General features: G+C 39.0%; 1 protein-coding gene across 1 annotated transcript in view; it reads right to left on the bottom strand.

Moving 5' to 3' along the window:
* Positions 1-16,254, bottom strand: part of LEKR1 (leucine, glutamate and lysine rich 1) — a 209,108-nt gene that overhangs the window by 15,980 nt on the left and 176,874 nt on the right. Inside the window, exons 11-12 of the mRNA XM_043875221.1 lie at positions 12,018-12,182; positions 7,065-7,364 (exon numbers count right to left, since the gene is read on the bottom strand). Of these exons, the coding sequence (XP_043731156.1) occupies positions 7,065-7,364; positions 12,018-12,182 (465 nt within the window). The remainder of the gene's footprint in view (positions 1-7,064; positions 7,365-12,017; positions 12,183-16,254) is intronic.

Genomic DNA, 16,254 nt, shown 5'->3' with positions numbered 1-16,254 from the left:
AATAAATTTGGGTTACTAAAACAAAATACCAGAGGCTGCACAGTTCAAACAACAAATATTATTTCTCAAAGTTTTGGAGACTGTGAAGTTCAAGATCAAAGTGCCAACAGATTTGGTGTCTGGTAAGGACCCTGATTCAAAATAGCCATCTTCTTACTGTGTCCTCACATGGTGAAAGGGGTGAGGAAGCTTTCTTTCATAAGCGCACTAATTCCATTCAGGAGATTAGCTCATCTCTCAAGACATAATCATCTCTGATAGACCCATCTCCACACATCATACTAGTGATTATATTTAACATATGAATCTGGGAAGACATTCAGTCCATAGCATCCACCATTTCTAAAATGGTCAGCAGTTCAGAAATAAGATTTTGTTAGGAAAAAAAAATTCAAATCAAAATAACTCTGTTGTTGTTTAGTCACTAAATCGTGTCCAACTCTTTGCAACCCCATGGACTGTATCCTGCCAGGCTCCTCTGCCCATTTCCTTCTCCAGGGGATCTTCCTGACCTAGGGATTGGACCTGCGTCTCGTGCACTGCAGGTGGATTCTTTACCACTAAGCCACCAGGGGTAAGTATGTTGTTGTTCAGTTGCCCAGTTGAGTCTGACTCTTTGCGACTCCATGGACTGCAGCATGCCAGGCCTCCCTGTCCCTCACCATCTCAGAAAGTTTGCTGATGCCATGGACATGAACTTGTCTACTCCAGTTTAAATAAAATACTGCTGAAATAATCATGCGTACACAGGAAAGAAGACCAATACATGTAGATTATCTTACAACTTTAGAATGACAGAACAATAAAACCCTAAAGAACAACTCTATTTAAAATATACAGTCTAAAATACAACTGCATAGATCGATCTCTCTCCTCTTGAGTCCCCCTTTTTCTCCTCCTACTCATCTCTATCTCCCTCCTCCCTCTCCTCTTCTTCATGTAACTCTCTGAACCTCTCTGGGTGTCCCACAGGGGGGAGAATCTTTCGCCATTAACCTAGAAGTTTTATTAACAGTGCTATATAGTAGGAGAAGTCTTGAGACTACTGGAAGAATAAAACTGAAATCCAAAGGCAGGAGACTTAAGCCCCAAACCTGAGAACACCAAAAAACTCCTGACTACATGGAACTTTAAGTAATAAGAGACTGTCCAAAAGCCTCCATACCTACACTGAAACCAACCACCACCCAAGAGCCAATAAGTTTTAGAGCAAGACATACCACGCAAATTCTCCAGCAACGCAGGAACATAGCCCTGAACGCCAATATACAGGCTGCACAAGGTCACACCTAACACATAGACACATCTCAAAACTCATCACTGGGCACCCCATTGCACTCCAGAGAGAAGAAATCAAGTTCCACTCACCAGAACACCGACGCAAGCTTCCCTAACCAGGAAACCTTGACAAGCCAATCGACCAACCCCACCCACTGGGTACAACCTCCACAATAAAAAGGAATCACAGACCTCCAGAATACAGAAAGCCCACTCCAGACACAGCAATCTAAACAAGATGAAAAGGCAGAGAAATACTCAACAGGTAAAGGAACATGAAAAATGCCCACCAAGTCAAACAAAAGAAAAAGAGATAGGTAATCTACCTGAAAAAGAATTTAGAATAATGATAATAAAAATTATCCAAAATCTTGAAAACAAAACGGAATTACAGATAAATAGCCTGGAGACAAAGATTGAAAAGATGCAAGAAATGTTTAATAAAGACCTAGAAGAAATAAAAAAGAGTCAATTAAAAATGAATAATGCAATGAATGAGATCAAAAACACTCTGGAGGGAACCAAGAGTAGAATAACGGAGACAGAAGATAGGATAAGTGAGGTAGAAGATAAAATGGTGGAAATAAATGAAGCAGAGAGGAAAAAAGAATCAAAAGAAATGAGGACAATGTCAGGGACCTCTGGGACAATGTGAAATGCCCCAACATTCGAATCAAAGGAGTCCCAGAAGAAGAAGACAAAAAGAAAGGCCATGAGAAAATACTCGAGGAGATAATAGCTGAAAACTTCCCTAAAATGGGGAAGGAAATAGCCACCCAAGTCCAAGAAACCCAGAGAGTCCCAAACAGGATAAACCCAAGGCAAAACACCCCAAGACACATATTAATCAAATTAACAAAGATCAAACACAAAGAACAAATATTAAAAGCAGCAAGGGAGAAACAACAAATAACACACAAAGGGATTCCCATAAGGATAACAGCTGATCTATCAATAGAAACCCTCCAGGCCAGAAGGGAATGGCAGGACATACTTAAGGTAATGAAAGAGAATAACCTAATAACCTACAACCTAGATTACTGTACCCAGCAAGGATCTCATTCAGATATGAAGGAGAATTCAAAAGCTTTACAGACAAGCAAAAGCTGAGAGAATTCAGCACCACCAAACCAGCTCTTCAACAAATGCTAAAGGATCTTCTCTAGACAGGAAATGCAGAAAGGTTGTATAAACGTGAACCCAAAACAACAAAGTAAATGGCAACGGGACCACACCTATCAATAATTACCTTAAATGTAAATGGGTTGAATGCCCCAACCAAAAGACAAAGATTGGCTGAATGGATACAAAAACAAGACCCCTATATATGCTGTCTACAAGAGACCCACCTCAAAACAAGAGACACATACAGACTAAAAGTGAAGGGCTGGAAAAAAATATTTCACGCAAACGGAGACCAAAAGAAAGCAGGAGTCGCAATTCTCATATCAGATAAAATAGACTTTCAAATAAAGGATGTGAAAAGAGACAAAGAAGGACACTACATAATGATCAAAGGATTAATCCAAGAAGAGGATATAACAATTATAAATATATATGCACCCAACATAGGAGCACCGTAATATGTACGGCAAACTCTAACGAGTATGAAAGAGGAAATTAATAGTAACACAATAATAGTGGGAGACTTTAATACCCCACTCACAACTATGGATAGATCAACTAAACAGAAAATTAACAAGGAAACACAAACCTTAAATGACACAATGGACCAGCTTAGACCTAATTGGTACCTATAGGACATTTCACCCCAAAACAATCAACTTCACCTTTTTCTCAAGTGCACACGGAACCTTCGCCAGAATAGATCACATCCTGGGCCACAAATCTGGTCTTGGAAAATTCAAAAAAATTGAAATCATTCCAGTCATCTTTTCTGACCACAGTGCAGTAAGATTAGATCTCAATTACAGGAAAAAAATTGTTAAAAATTCAAACATATGGAGGCTAAATAACACACTTCTGAATAACCAACAAGTCATAGAAGAAATCAAAAAAGAAATCAAAATATGCATAGAAATGAATGAAAATGAAAACACAACAACCCAAAACCTATGGGACACTGTAAAAGCAGTGCTAAGGGGAAGGTTCATAGCATTACAGGCTTACATCAAGAAACAAGAAAAAAGCCAAATAAATAACCTAACTCTACACATAAAGCAATTAGAGAAGGAAGAAATGAAGAACCCCAGGGTTAGTAGAAGGAAAGAAATCTTAAAAATTAGGGCAGAAATAAATGCAAAAGAAACTAAAGAGACCATAGCAAAAATCAACAAAGCTAAAAGCTGGTTTTTTGAAAAAATAAACAAAATTGACAAACCATTAGCAAGACTCATTAAGAAACAAAGAGAGAAGAACCAAATTAACAAATTTAGAAATGAAAATGGAGAGATCACAACAGACAACACTGAAATACAAAGGATCATAAGAGACTACCACCAGCAGCTCTATGCCAATAAAATGGATAACTTGGATGAAATGGACAAATTCTTAGAAAAGTATAACTTTCCAAAACTGAACCAGGAAGAAATAGAAGATCTTAACAGACCCATCACAAGCAAGGAAATCAAAACTGTAATCAGAAATCTTCCAGCAAACAAAAGCCCAGGACCTGATGGCCTCACAGCTGAATTCTACCAAAAATTTAGAGAAGAGCTAACACCTATCTTACTCAAACTCTTCCAGAAAATTGCAGAAGAAGGTAAACTTCCAAACTCATTCTATGAGGCCACCATCACCCTAATTCCAAAACCAGACAAAGATGCCACAAGAAAAGAAAACTACAGGCCAATATCACTGATGAACATAGATGCAAAAATCCTTAACAAAATACTAGCAAACAGAATCCAACAACATATTAAAAAAATCATACACCATGACCAAGTGGGCTTTATCCCAGGAATGCAAGTATTCTTTAATATCTGCAAATCAATCAATGTAATACACCACATTAACAAATTGAAAGATAAAAACCATATGATTATCTCAATAGATGCAGAGAAAGCCTTTGACAAAATTCAACAGTCATTTATGATTAAAACTCTCCAGAAAGCAGGAATAGAAGGAACATACCTCAACATAATAAAAGCTATATATGACAAACCCACAGCAAGCATTACCCTCAATGGTGAAAAATTGAAAGCATTTCCCCTGAAATCAGGAACAAGACAAGGGTGCCCACTCTCACCACTACTATTCAACATAGTGTTGGAAGTTTTGGCCACAGCAATCAAAGCAGAAAAAGAAGTACAAGGAATCCAGATAGGAAAAGAAGAAGTGAAACTCTCGCTGTTTGCAGACGACATGATCCTCTACATAGAAAACCCTAAAGACTCTACCAGAAAATTACTAGAGCTAATCAATGAATATAGTAAAGTTGCAGGATATAAAATTAACACACAGAAATCCCTTGCATTCCTATATACTAACAATGAAAAAACAGAAAGAGAAATTAAGGAAACAATACCATTCACCATTGCAACAAAAAGAATAAAATACTTAGGAGTACATCTACCTAAAGAAACAAAAGACCTATATATAGAAAACTATAAAACACTGATGAAAGAAATCAAAGAGGACACAAACAGATGGAGAAACATACCGTGTTCATGGATTGGAAGAATCAATATTGTCAAAATGGCTATTCTACCCAAAGCAATCTATAGATTCAATGCAATCCCTATCAAGCTACCAACAGTATTTTTCACAGAACTAGAACAAATAATTTCACAATTTGTATGGAAATACAAAAAACCTTGAATAGCCAAAGTAATCTTGAGAAAGAAGAATGGAACTGGAGGAATCAACCTACCTGACTTCAGACTCTACTACAAAGCCACAGTCATCAAGACAGTGTGGTACTGGCACAAAGACAGAAATATAGACCAATGGAACAGAATAGAAAGCCCAGAGATAAATCCACGAACCTATGGACACCTTATCTTTGACAAAGGAGGCAAGGATATACAATGGAAAAAAGACAACCTCTTCAACAAGTGGTGCTGGGAAAACTGGTCAACCACTTGTAAAAGAATGAAACTAGAACACTTTCTAACACCATACACAAAAATAAACTCAAAATGGATTAAAGATCTAAATGTAAGACCAGAAACTATAAAACTCCTAGAGAAGAACAGAGGCAAAACACTCTCCAACATGAATCACAGCAGGATCCTCTATGACCCACCTCCCAGAATATTGGAAATAAAAGCAAAAATAAACAAATGGGACCTAATGAAACTTAAAAGCTTTTGCACAACAAAGGAAACATAAGTAGGGTGAAAAGACAGCCCTCAGATTGGGAGAAAATAACAGCAAATGAAGAAACAGACAAAGGATTAATCTCAAAAATATACAAGCAACTCCTGAAGCTCAATTCCAGAAAAATAAATGACCCAATCAAAAAATGGGCCAAAGAACTAAACAGACATTTCTCCAAGGAAGACATACAGATGGCTAACAAACACATGAAAAGATGCTCAACATCACTCATTATCAGAGAAATGCAAATCAAAACCACAATGAGGTACCATTACACGCCAGTCAGGATGGCTGCTATCCAAAAGTCTACAAGCAATAAATGCTGGAGTGGGTGTGGAGAAAAGGGAACCCTCCTACACTGTTGGTGGGAATGCAAACTAGTACAGCCGCTATGGAAAACAGTGTGGAGATTTCTTAAAAAACTGGAAATAGAACTGCCATATGACCCAGCAATACCACTCCTGGGCATACACACTGAGGAAACCAGATCTGAAAGAGACACGTGCACCCCAATGTTCATCGCAGCACTGTTTATAATAGCCAGGACATGGAAGCAACCTAGATGCCCATCAGCAGACGAATGGATAAGGAAGCTGTGGTACATATACACCATGGAATATTACTCAGCCGTTAAAAAGAATTCATTTGAATCAGTTCTAATGAGATGGATGAAACTGGAGCCCATTATACAGAGTGAAGTAAGCCAGAAAGATAAAGATCATTACAGCATACTGACACATATATATGGAATTTAGAAAGATGGTAATGATAACCCTATATGCAAAACAGAAAAAGAGACACAGATGTACAGAACAGGCTTATGGTCTCTGTGGGAGAAGGTGAGGGTGGGATGTTTCGAGAGAACAGCATGTATATTATCTATAGTGAAACAGATCACCAGCCCAGGTGGGATGCATGAGACAAGTGCTTGGGCCTGGTGCACTGGGAAGACCCAGAGGAATCGGGTGGAGAGGGAGGTGGGAGGGGGGATCGGGATGGGGAACACATGTAACTCCATGGCTGATTCATGTCAATGTATGACAAAACCCACTGCAATGTTGTGAAGTAATTAGCCTCCAACTAATAAAAATAATAAATAAATAAATAAATAAAATATACAGTTTAAAATATTAAACAGCAAGTACTCTAAAGATTTCTTTGGCAAAAATGTAATGTTTCAACAAATAAGACATAAATATATAAAGATTTCTAATCTTAGAGGTTTTAAATGGTCATTTGCAACACAGTAGAACTTGCCAAGGAAACCTTAGAGATTACATAGATAAATGTATTATTTATTTTACAGAAAAGGAAGCCAGGTCCAGAGAGGTTAAATGCCTGCCTAGTTAAGGACAGAGCCAGGATATGACCCCAGGTCTCTGACTAATAGTCCAGAACTTTCTGCATGACACCAAGATACATTTCATGTCTTTGTCTGTTTGTTTATTTGTTGAAAGACCAGCACTCTTTCACCAACTGCATTGGTACCATCACCTGCTTCCTACCTCTTTCTGGGACTGGTTGAATTGCTCCATCAGTTGTGTTTGTGCCAGCATTACTCTTTCCAGTTCATCTGACTTCTTTTTCATTTCTTTCCTCAGGTCCTCTGAAACTGAACCATTACCGTCAATTTCCTTCTTCAAACGTGATTCAAATTCTACAACCAAATTTTTAAGGTTTTCAATTTCTTTCTCCTTTAACGCAGATTCTTCAGTATATTGAACATGAGATTCATGGAGTTTTTCTTCAAGAGCAGCGAGTTTCAGTCTTAGATCTTTAGTAGCACCTTCGATTAAGTCAGATATCTGTAAGATAAGCCTTGCATTAGTTTGTAGGTAATAGTCTCTAGGTAGCCACAGAATTCTCTTGGTTTTAAGAGGTTTATTCTAAATAATTGGTGTTTTCATCTGATCTGATGAAAACAAATCTTATGACATATATAGGCCTTCACGATTTTAAAAGTTAAGACTAAGATTTTATTTTTATCACCCAAAATGGAATTGCATTAATCACTTGAACATACTTTGAATTACCTAAATCTTTGTAACTGAACTGAACTGCCAAGGACAACTCAAGTCTTGATCAAGTGCCTGTCTGGACTCATTTTAGGGTGACTTTGGGACCTAGAAATACCTGACGTTTGGGGATGCATGTAGGAGAGCATCATAGCTACAGTCAGTCAGTCAGTTCAGTCGCTCAGTTGTGTCTGACTCTTTGCGACCCCATGAACCGCAGCATGCCAGGCCTCCCTGTCCATCACCAAATCCTGGAGTCCACCCAAACCCATGTCTACTGTGTTGGTGATGCCATCCAACCATCTCATCCTCTGTCATCCCCTTCTCCTCCCACCTTCAATCTTTCCCAGCATCAGGGTCTTTTCAAATGAGTTAGTTCTTCACATAAGATGGCCAAAGTATTGAAGCTTCAGCTCCAAAATCAATCCTTCCAATGAATATTCAGGACTGATTTCCTTTAGGATAGACTGATTGGATCTTCTTGCAGTCCAAGGGGCTCTCAAGAGTTTTCTCCAACACCACAGTTCAAAAGCATCAATTCTTCGGTGCTACAGTCTACTCAAATCATACTAGTAAGGTTTCCTTTGATGTATTTTTTTTTCATCCTTGTATGTGATGATTGAAGGTACCCTAGATACCACACCTTCTATAGTATCCCTGCCCAATAGAACTTTCTTCAGTGACAGAATACATGAGCAAATTTGGAAAACTCAGCAGTGGCCATAGGACTGGAAAATGTCAGTTTTCATTCCAGTCTCAAAGAAGGGCAATGCCAAAGAATGTTCAAACCACCATACAATTGCACCCTCGTTTCACATGCTAGTAAGGTTATGCTCAAAATCCTTCAAGGTAGCTGTCAGCAGTATGTGAACTGAGAACTTCCAGATGTACAAGCTGGAGTTAGAAAAGGCAGAGGAAGTAGAGATCAAATTGCCAACATTTGTTGGATCATAGAAAAAGAAAGGAAACCCCAGAAAAGTATCTACTTCTGCTTCATTGACTATGCTAAAGCCTTTGACTATGTGGATCACAACAAACTGTGGAAAATTCTTAAAAGAGATGGGAATACCAGACCACCTTACCTGCCTCCTGAGAAACCTGTATGTGGGGTCAATAAACAACATATAGAACCAGATATGGAACAATGGACTGGTTCAAAATAGGGAAAGGAGTACCTCAAGGTTGTATATTGTCACCCTGCTTATTTAACTTATATACAGAGTACATCATGTGAAAGGTGGCCAGATGAAATACAAGCTGGAATCAAGACTGCTGGAGAAATATCAACAACCCCAGATATGCAGATGATATCACTCCAGTGGCAGAAAGTGAAGAGGAACTGAAGTGTTTCTTGATGAAGGTGAAAGAGGAGAGGGAAAAGCTGGCTTGAAACTCAATATTAAAAAAACTAAGATCATGGCATCTGGTCCCATCACTTCACAGTAATAGCTGGGGTAAAAATGGAAACAATGACAGATTTTATTTTCTTGGGCTCCGAAAATCACTGCAGATGGTGACTGCAGCCATGAAATTAAAAGATGCTTGCTCCTTGGAAGAAAACCTATGACAAACCTAGGCAGCATATTAAAAAGCAGAGACATCACTTTGCTGACAAAGGTCCATGTAGTCAAAGCTACGGTTTTTCCAGTGGTCATGTACAGATGTGAGAGCTGTACCATAAAGAAGGCTGAGCACTGAAGAACCTATGCTTTCAAACTGTGGTGTTAGAGAAGACTCTTGAGGGCCCCTTGGACAGCAAGGAGATGAAACCAGTCAATCCTAAAGGAAATCAACCCTGAATATTCATTGGTGGACTGATGTTGAAGCTGAAGCTCCAATACTCTGGCTACTTGATGAGAAGAGCTGACTCATCGGAAAAGACCCGGGTGCTGGGAAAGACTGAAGGCAAAAGGAGAAGGGGACAGCAGAGAATGAGATGATTAGATAGAGTCACAGACTCAGTGGACATGAATTTGAATAGACTCCAGGAAACAGTGAAGGACTGGGAAGCCTGGTGTGCTGCAGTCCATGGGGTTGCAAGAGTCAGACACAACTTAGTGACTGAACAACAAGAAGAAATACTCTGCACTGTCTTATGTGCTAGCTACTACCCGTATGTGACTGTTGATAGTGGTGTGCTGGTAAATACTTCCCTGATAGCTCAGCTGGTAAAGAATCAGCCTGCAATGCAGGAGACCCTGGTTTGATTCCTGGGTCAGGAAGATCCGCTGATAGGGATAGGCTACCCACTGCAGTACTCCTGGGCGTCCCTTGTGGCTCAGCTGGTAAAGAATCCACCTGCAATGCGGGAGACCTGGGTTCGATCCCTGGGTTGAGAAGATCCCCCGGAGAAGGGAAAGGCTACCCACTTCAGTATTCTGGCCTGGAGAATTCCATGGACTATAAAGTCCATGGGGGTCGCAATGAGTCAGACACAACTGCACTGGTAAATATTTAACAATGGATTCACACACACACACACACACACACACACACACACAGAAGTCAAATTTGTATTCAATTTCCATGGTATAAACACTCTCACCATGACCAATTCCAAGCTATGAAGCTGAAATCACTGATCACTGAACTGAAAAGAAATGTTAATAGTAGGCTCTCACTTGCTAGTATGGGCTGTTGCACCCTTGAAATGTGGCAAACATGAGTGAGGAACTCAATTTTCAATTTTATTTAATTTTAATTAATTGAAACTTAAGTAGACACATAAGTTACTATATTAGACAATGCAGTTCTAGAGGATACCAGAATACTTTGAAAATACACTGCTTCTGAAGGTGGTACCTCCAGACAAAGAGAGGAAAGAACAACTTGAGAAACTTCTCAGTGTCACAGCATGTTTAGAAGGGAAAAGACTGCTTATTTTTCTCCTTAAAAAAAGCAAAACAAATAACACAAAACAGACCAGGAAGAGCAAAGCTGCTTCTGACAAAACATATCATTATTTATGCTACGGATATTGTCATATTATAAATATTAGTACAACAAGAAATCAGGCCATGAAGAATCTGGAAAGCATTTACAGACTAAAGTTCCAAGGATTTTGTGAACCATTACTTAAGAGTTATGTACCCAAAATTTGTTTCAAATGTTAAATTTACATTAACAATAACTTTTACAAGAAACCTATTCACCACAGTTTTTATAAATTAATATTACATTTTCTTCAGTTAACCCGGGGAAGAAGAGGGTCACTTCTGGGTCTGAGCAGTAGTTTCCTTCATCCAGAGGAGAGCTGCCACTGAACAGAGCAGGTTATCTTGGGAAGCAGAGGCTCACAGAGCCATAAACATGCTTTGATTTTATAATAAGGGAGTCAACAGTAAAAGAAAAAAAAATCAAGAGAATTCACTCACAAAATCTGGACTTAGGACTTCTCCTGAAAGACTGTAGCCCTGGCAAGTTGGGGCCTGCCTTTCAGCATTCCCCTGCTGATGGTCCTGGGCCACCTGGGAGAGTAACAGCAGTCACGGGGTGCGGGGAAAAGGGGAGTGGGGGCAGGAGCCGGGAAGTAAGGGCATGTCTAGGACAGGACTGTCCAGAAGAGGAGGAGGGGGCCTTAGGTGAGCCGAGGCTACAAGCTCCCAGGGCATGCTCCACTGTCCCATTGTCCCAAACAGGACTGCACTTATAAACACAAATTCAGAGATTAAATTATTATTAAGAATTTCAAGACAGCATTTGCATGGCATTAAACCTGCAAGGTTTGTATGGGGACCTGTGACACCACATTCACGTGGCTGGCCCTGCCTATTCATAGTGAGCTACTGAAAAAACTGTACCATATCCCCTGTACAACGAAGTGGAGGCCGTAAGTCTCATTCAATGCTAATTTACATAAGCTCTTAATGAGTTTATTCAAAATATAACTTTACCACTAGGCCTTGGTTAATATACTCACACAAAAGACACACACTCTACTTTCAGGTCTTATGAAAACAAGGGAACCTTGTCAAAACCTTGCATTTTGTTTAGTGTACATTGTTTAAGAAATTATGGAAGTCTGATATTTAAAAAATATTTCCCCTTCATTCAAAACTAGAATTGAAAATATTTGCAACTAAAGGGGATAGACTTTAGTTGTTGGTAAAATTTTAATTATGTAAAACACATCATTATCTTTTGCTGGACATTTGAGGTATTAGAATATCTAACCATGTTAATTATTAGTTACATAATTTATGCTGTTTTAAAAATACATTTATTTAGTAGGAAAAATTCCATACCTAGCTGGATTATATTCTTATATAATTTATTTCAGTCATTCATTATGGAGAATAGCCAAATCACTCTATCTAAAAATAAGCTATGATGACCACCAGGAAATCCATAGGAGTTAGAAATACAGTGTTGTCCTTAGGAGGAAATAACCAACATCTATAGTTTCAAATCCATTAAATGATGATGAAAACCATAATGACAGACCTTCATTTGTAGTTCTTCTTGTTCTTTCTTGTACTTTTGGATTATTTCTTGGTGTTTTTCCTTTTCAATATCAAGTTCCAGTTTAGCTTCTTCCTTAAAGAGAAGAGCTTGCTCCTGAAATTCAACCAAATGTTGGGCTCTTTCCTTGGCGAGTTCAGCTTCAATCTAGAAAACAGCATTTAACACACATATTATCATAAGTAAATTTAACGCCCTATTATCATAAGTAAATTAAGCTTATTTACACTCATTTTTTCTCCCAGTTTTGTTGATATAATTGATATACAGTACTATATAAGTTTAAGATGTACACTATAAAGATTTCACTTACATATATCCTGAAGTTATTATCACAAAAGTTTACAGAACATCCATTATCTCATATAGAGATAAAATTAAAGAAATAGAACTTTTCCTTGTGATGAGAACTCTTAGGGTCTAATCATTTAAAAATTCTAATTCTAACATGAATTTTTAAATTCTAATGTTAAAAAAAATCTGACTCAGAACTTGGACCAGAGAAGTTGACCTTGGGTCAAATATCTCCAGATCTTCTAAGACTTTTAAGACCTGTAAAATGAGTAGAGAAGTTAGGACAATATATTATAAGTTTTCAGAAATACTAAAAGCTTAGTCTTCTGTACATTTATAGTGTGAACTCTGTCCTTTGCCAGCAACCCTATAAGGAAAAAAAAAAAGAAGAAAAGATTTTGAGGCTCTCACACCAAGTTCTGTTGAAAACTCAGAGTGGATACAAGGTATACATGCTGATTTTTAAAAAACGGGCCTTTCTTGAAGAGACCACAGACAGTTTTGGAGTCATAGATTATCATTTTAATGAGATTGAGGCCAGAAGGGTGACTGAAAGAAAACATAGTCAGTGATGCCTGTATCCAGATTTTGACTCAGAACCACAGTGCTGGAAGGGACCTTAAAAATCCCCTAGTTCATTTTCTCAAGCTTCCATGAATTGTGGAAGGATAAACAAAGGCTTTGGACTCCGAGTTTAAATCCTGGCTCTAAATCCTGGCTCTGCCACTCTAGCTGTGTGATCCTAAATTGTGACTGTAACCTCTCCTGGTGGGGTTATAACTGATTCCCTTGGGGGTTGTTATGAGGATTATATGAGACGAAACATCTGTGTAAAGCTCTTGCAGGAGCAGGAATTCAATAGTCAGTAGAGATTACTTCTACACCCTGACTTCAATCTCTACCATGGAATCTGCACCAAATGATTATCTGCTCTATGCCTTGACACCACCAGAAACCATAACTCACTCCTTCCCCAGCGGGCACTTCCATTTTCAGACAGCGCTAAGCATTAGGAAGCTTTTCCTTTAGTTGAGCCAACATCTCTCTCCCTGTGGTTTTTAGTCATTGGTTTTGGCTCTGCCTACTCGAGTAAGAGAGAACAAATCCATGAGTACTGGAGTCATTCACGCCTGGGAGTTTATCTAGCGGATTAGAGAAGTGATCCCAGTGACAGGTTGGCTCTAGATTTACATTGTGCCATTATAAATTATTTAGATTATAAATTCTAAGACCAAGTAAATGCAGATAACTTGGGAGAAAAACTGTCAAACCTGACTTACTGTGACTGTGATTCTCAAGCCAGTAAGAGAAGGAGAGAGGTCAACTTGAATTTCTCAAGGGAACACTAAAGCTGGGAAACAGAAAGTTTGCTAAGGAACTTCGCAGGAAGCCCTTTAAATGACATAAAATGTAGATAGAAGACCAGCCTCAGTATGGGGTTAGTGGGGCTTATTGCCCTGGTCATTTGCCTCAAGGCAAAGCACTTATGCTTACACTCACTGCACGGGAGTTGTTTTGGCTCTTTCCTAGATTGTTTGGAGGAAAGAATACCGATAATCATTTAGGCACGTGACAGAATTGTTCAGATAGGTTGCTATCAGGTTGTGAAAAGCAAGGAAAGCCTCAGGGCACTTAGAGAAAAAAGCAGCTGTTCTTCTGAATTTCACCCACTTTTGTTCTTGCCTTCTGGTAGCCACAGAGATACATCATAGGCGCTCAGATAAACTTACCGGAGATCTTGACACAATCCCCTCCCACCTGTTCCTTCCTCAGTGCTCCCTATCTCAGGATGTGCACCACCACCCATGGAGTTATTCAAGTCAGTAACTGGAGCAACTGCCTTTCACACTTCTCTCTCCTTTACCCTCCACACCTAATGCACCATCAAGCCCTGCTCAGTTTGCCTCCAAAAGAGACACTGAATCTATTGCTTTCTCGGCACCTCTTACTATCACCACCCTGGTTGTGGTCACCACCACCTCATGACTGGCCTCCTTGCTTCTACTCTTGCCTCTCTCCAGCCCCTGATACACAGCAGAGTGTTCTTCACAAACTACACACTGAATTCTTTTATTCCCTCCTGATGGCTTTCCACTGCATTATAAAATCCAAACTCGCATACATTATCTTCTACTAGACCACCACCAGCCCCTATGACACCTTTGCAAGAACCAACCAAGCACATCTTCCTTAGATAAATACAGCCTTGGGCAGGGCCCAGGCCTGGTTTCGGCTCCCTTCTCTCCCCTGGCCTGTGCTGTTATTCCCGGCACAAGCAGGATGCCACGTACGGCAAGCCTGGACGTCTCCAACCTGACTTTCAAACTGTATTTCCCACTTGATTACTGTGCTCTAGCCATGCTGGAATAGATAAGAACACATGCAAGGAGGAAATCAAATACAAAACATTCAGAAAACTTTGAGTTAATAGTCCACAAGATACCTTGACACTATTTTAAGAGAGTAAATAAACATTTTTTGAGAAGCTAAAAAAAAAATTTGTGCTGAGGTACTAAAATGTCAAGTGTTCAAAAAATTTCGCTTGTGTAGTTAATTGGTAGAGCCAAATAGTTATTTCAGGATAGAAAGACATCTTTCAAAATAAGGATTCAAATTAAGAGAAGAAGAACATGCACAAACGAGGTGGGACAGGACGAATTGTAAATTAGGTGACAGAAGGACTTGAGAAGAACTTTTAAAAACAGAAGTTCTTTAAATTATGAGGAAAAGGTCATTTAGCAAATCAGCAGAGTCCCTTGAAGATGAAACAAAGGATGCATTCAAGGGAGGAAAGGGGTTGGCTGACTGGTTGAGTGAGTAGAATGTTCTCTTCTACCTGATCCGGGAAGAAAGGGCTCTTTGCCCCTGAACTGTTCCTTGGAATAAACTAGTATAGGAAAGAGGGGAAAAGGAAGGAACAGACAGAGGGTGGGAAAGAAAAAGCACTACAGATAGAAAGGAGAAGAGTGATGTACTGATTTGATTTTTAATTTGTACAACCTGAGGAACAGAAGCAAAGGGATGAACTTCAGGTGGAACCTCTAAGTGTTTAAGGAAGCTGCAATGGCGAGTCAAAAGCCATCTGAATGTGTTGACTCTGTAGCAGAGAGAGATGACACTACCGGTTCCTTCCTGACCTGAGGAGTCTGAACAAAACGATGAGCCCGCCAACAATGACTTATTTAAGCTGGTATATTGTCATTGAGAAGATGAATTCATGCAAAATTGTCATGTTTATATTTTCTACATGTTGGTAACAGCTGTTTATTTACAATATCTTAGATGGCAGGACTTATGTTTATGAAAAATAAATAAATTAGGTGATGGTGCATACATAAAATATGAACTGCTTTATATAATAGTAATTCTGATAATCTGAGGAAATTCCAATTTTAAAAAAAAGCATGAATAAAAATATGAGCTCGAGAGTTAGAGTAAAATCAATAGTTGTCTGTGTACACATTCCAGATTTTAGTTCATCCGTATCTTCCTCTAGCTCAACTGTCTCATTCCTGAAGGCCTTCTGAAAACTTCAAAGCATTCTGAGTATATTGTTTCTTTAAATCCTTTTTGTATTTGTGTTGAAATGCATAACTAGTGCTTTATAATATTTGTTTCTAATACTAATGTGCAAAATGCTGTCTTTTCACTGTTTTCCAGGTGAGATCTTTCTGGCTGATTCTGATATCACTTTCTGTTTGTAGGGAAAGAGCAAATCAGCCAGGATGGTGGTGGGCAGGCTCTCACCATGTCCTTTCACCCTTGCCCCATGTTTTGTAAATAATTATATAACAGTTGAGCTCACTTAAAGCACTGCACATGCACGTCACAAGGTACTCACTTGGACACTGGCTACCTTTGGTCTGTAAGCATATATAAGCTCCACCTGAAAAAGCCCTTGCAATTATGTTTTGGCTGCGATATG

This window comes from Cervus elaphus, chromosome 19 (assembly GCF_910594005.1).
Source record: "Cervus elaphus chromosome 19, mCerEla1.1, whole genome shotgun sequence".
Classification (NCBI taxonomy): domain Eukaryota; kingdom Metazoa; phylum Chordata; class Mammalia; order Artiodactyla; family Cervidae; genus Cervus; species Cervus elaphus.
This window is presented reverse-complemented; position numbering and strand designations above follow the sequence as displayed.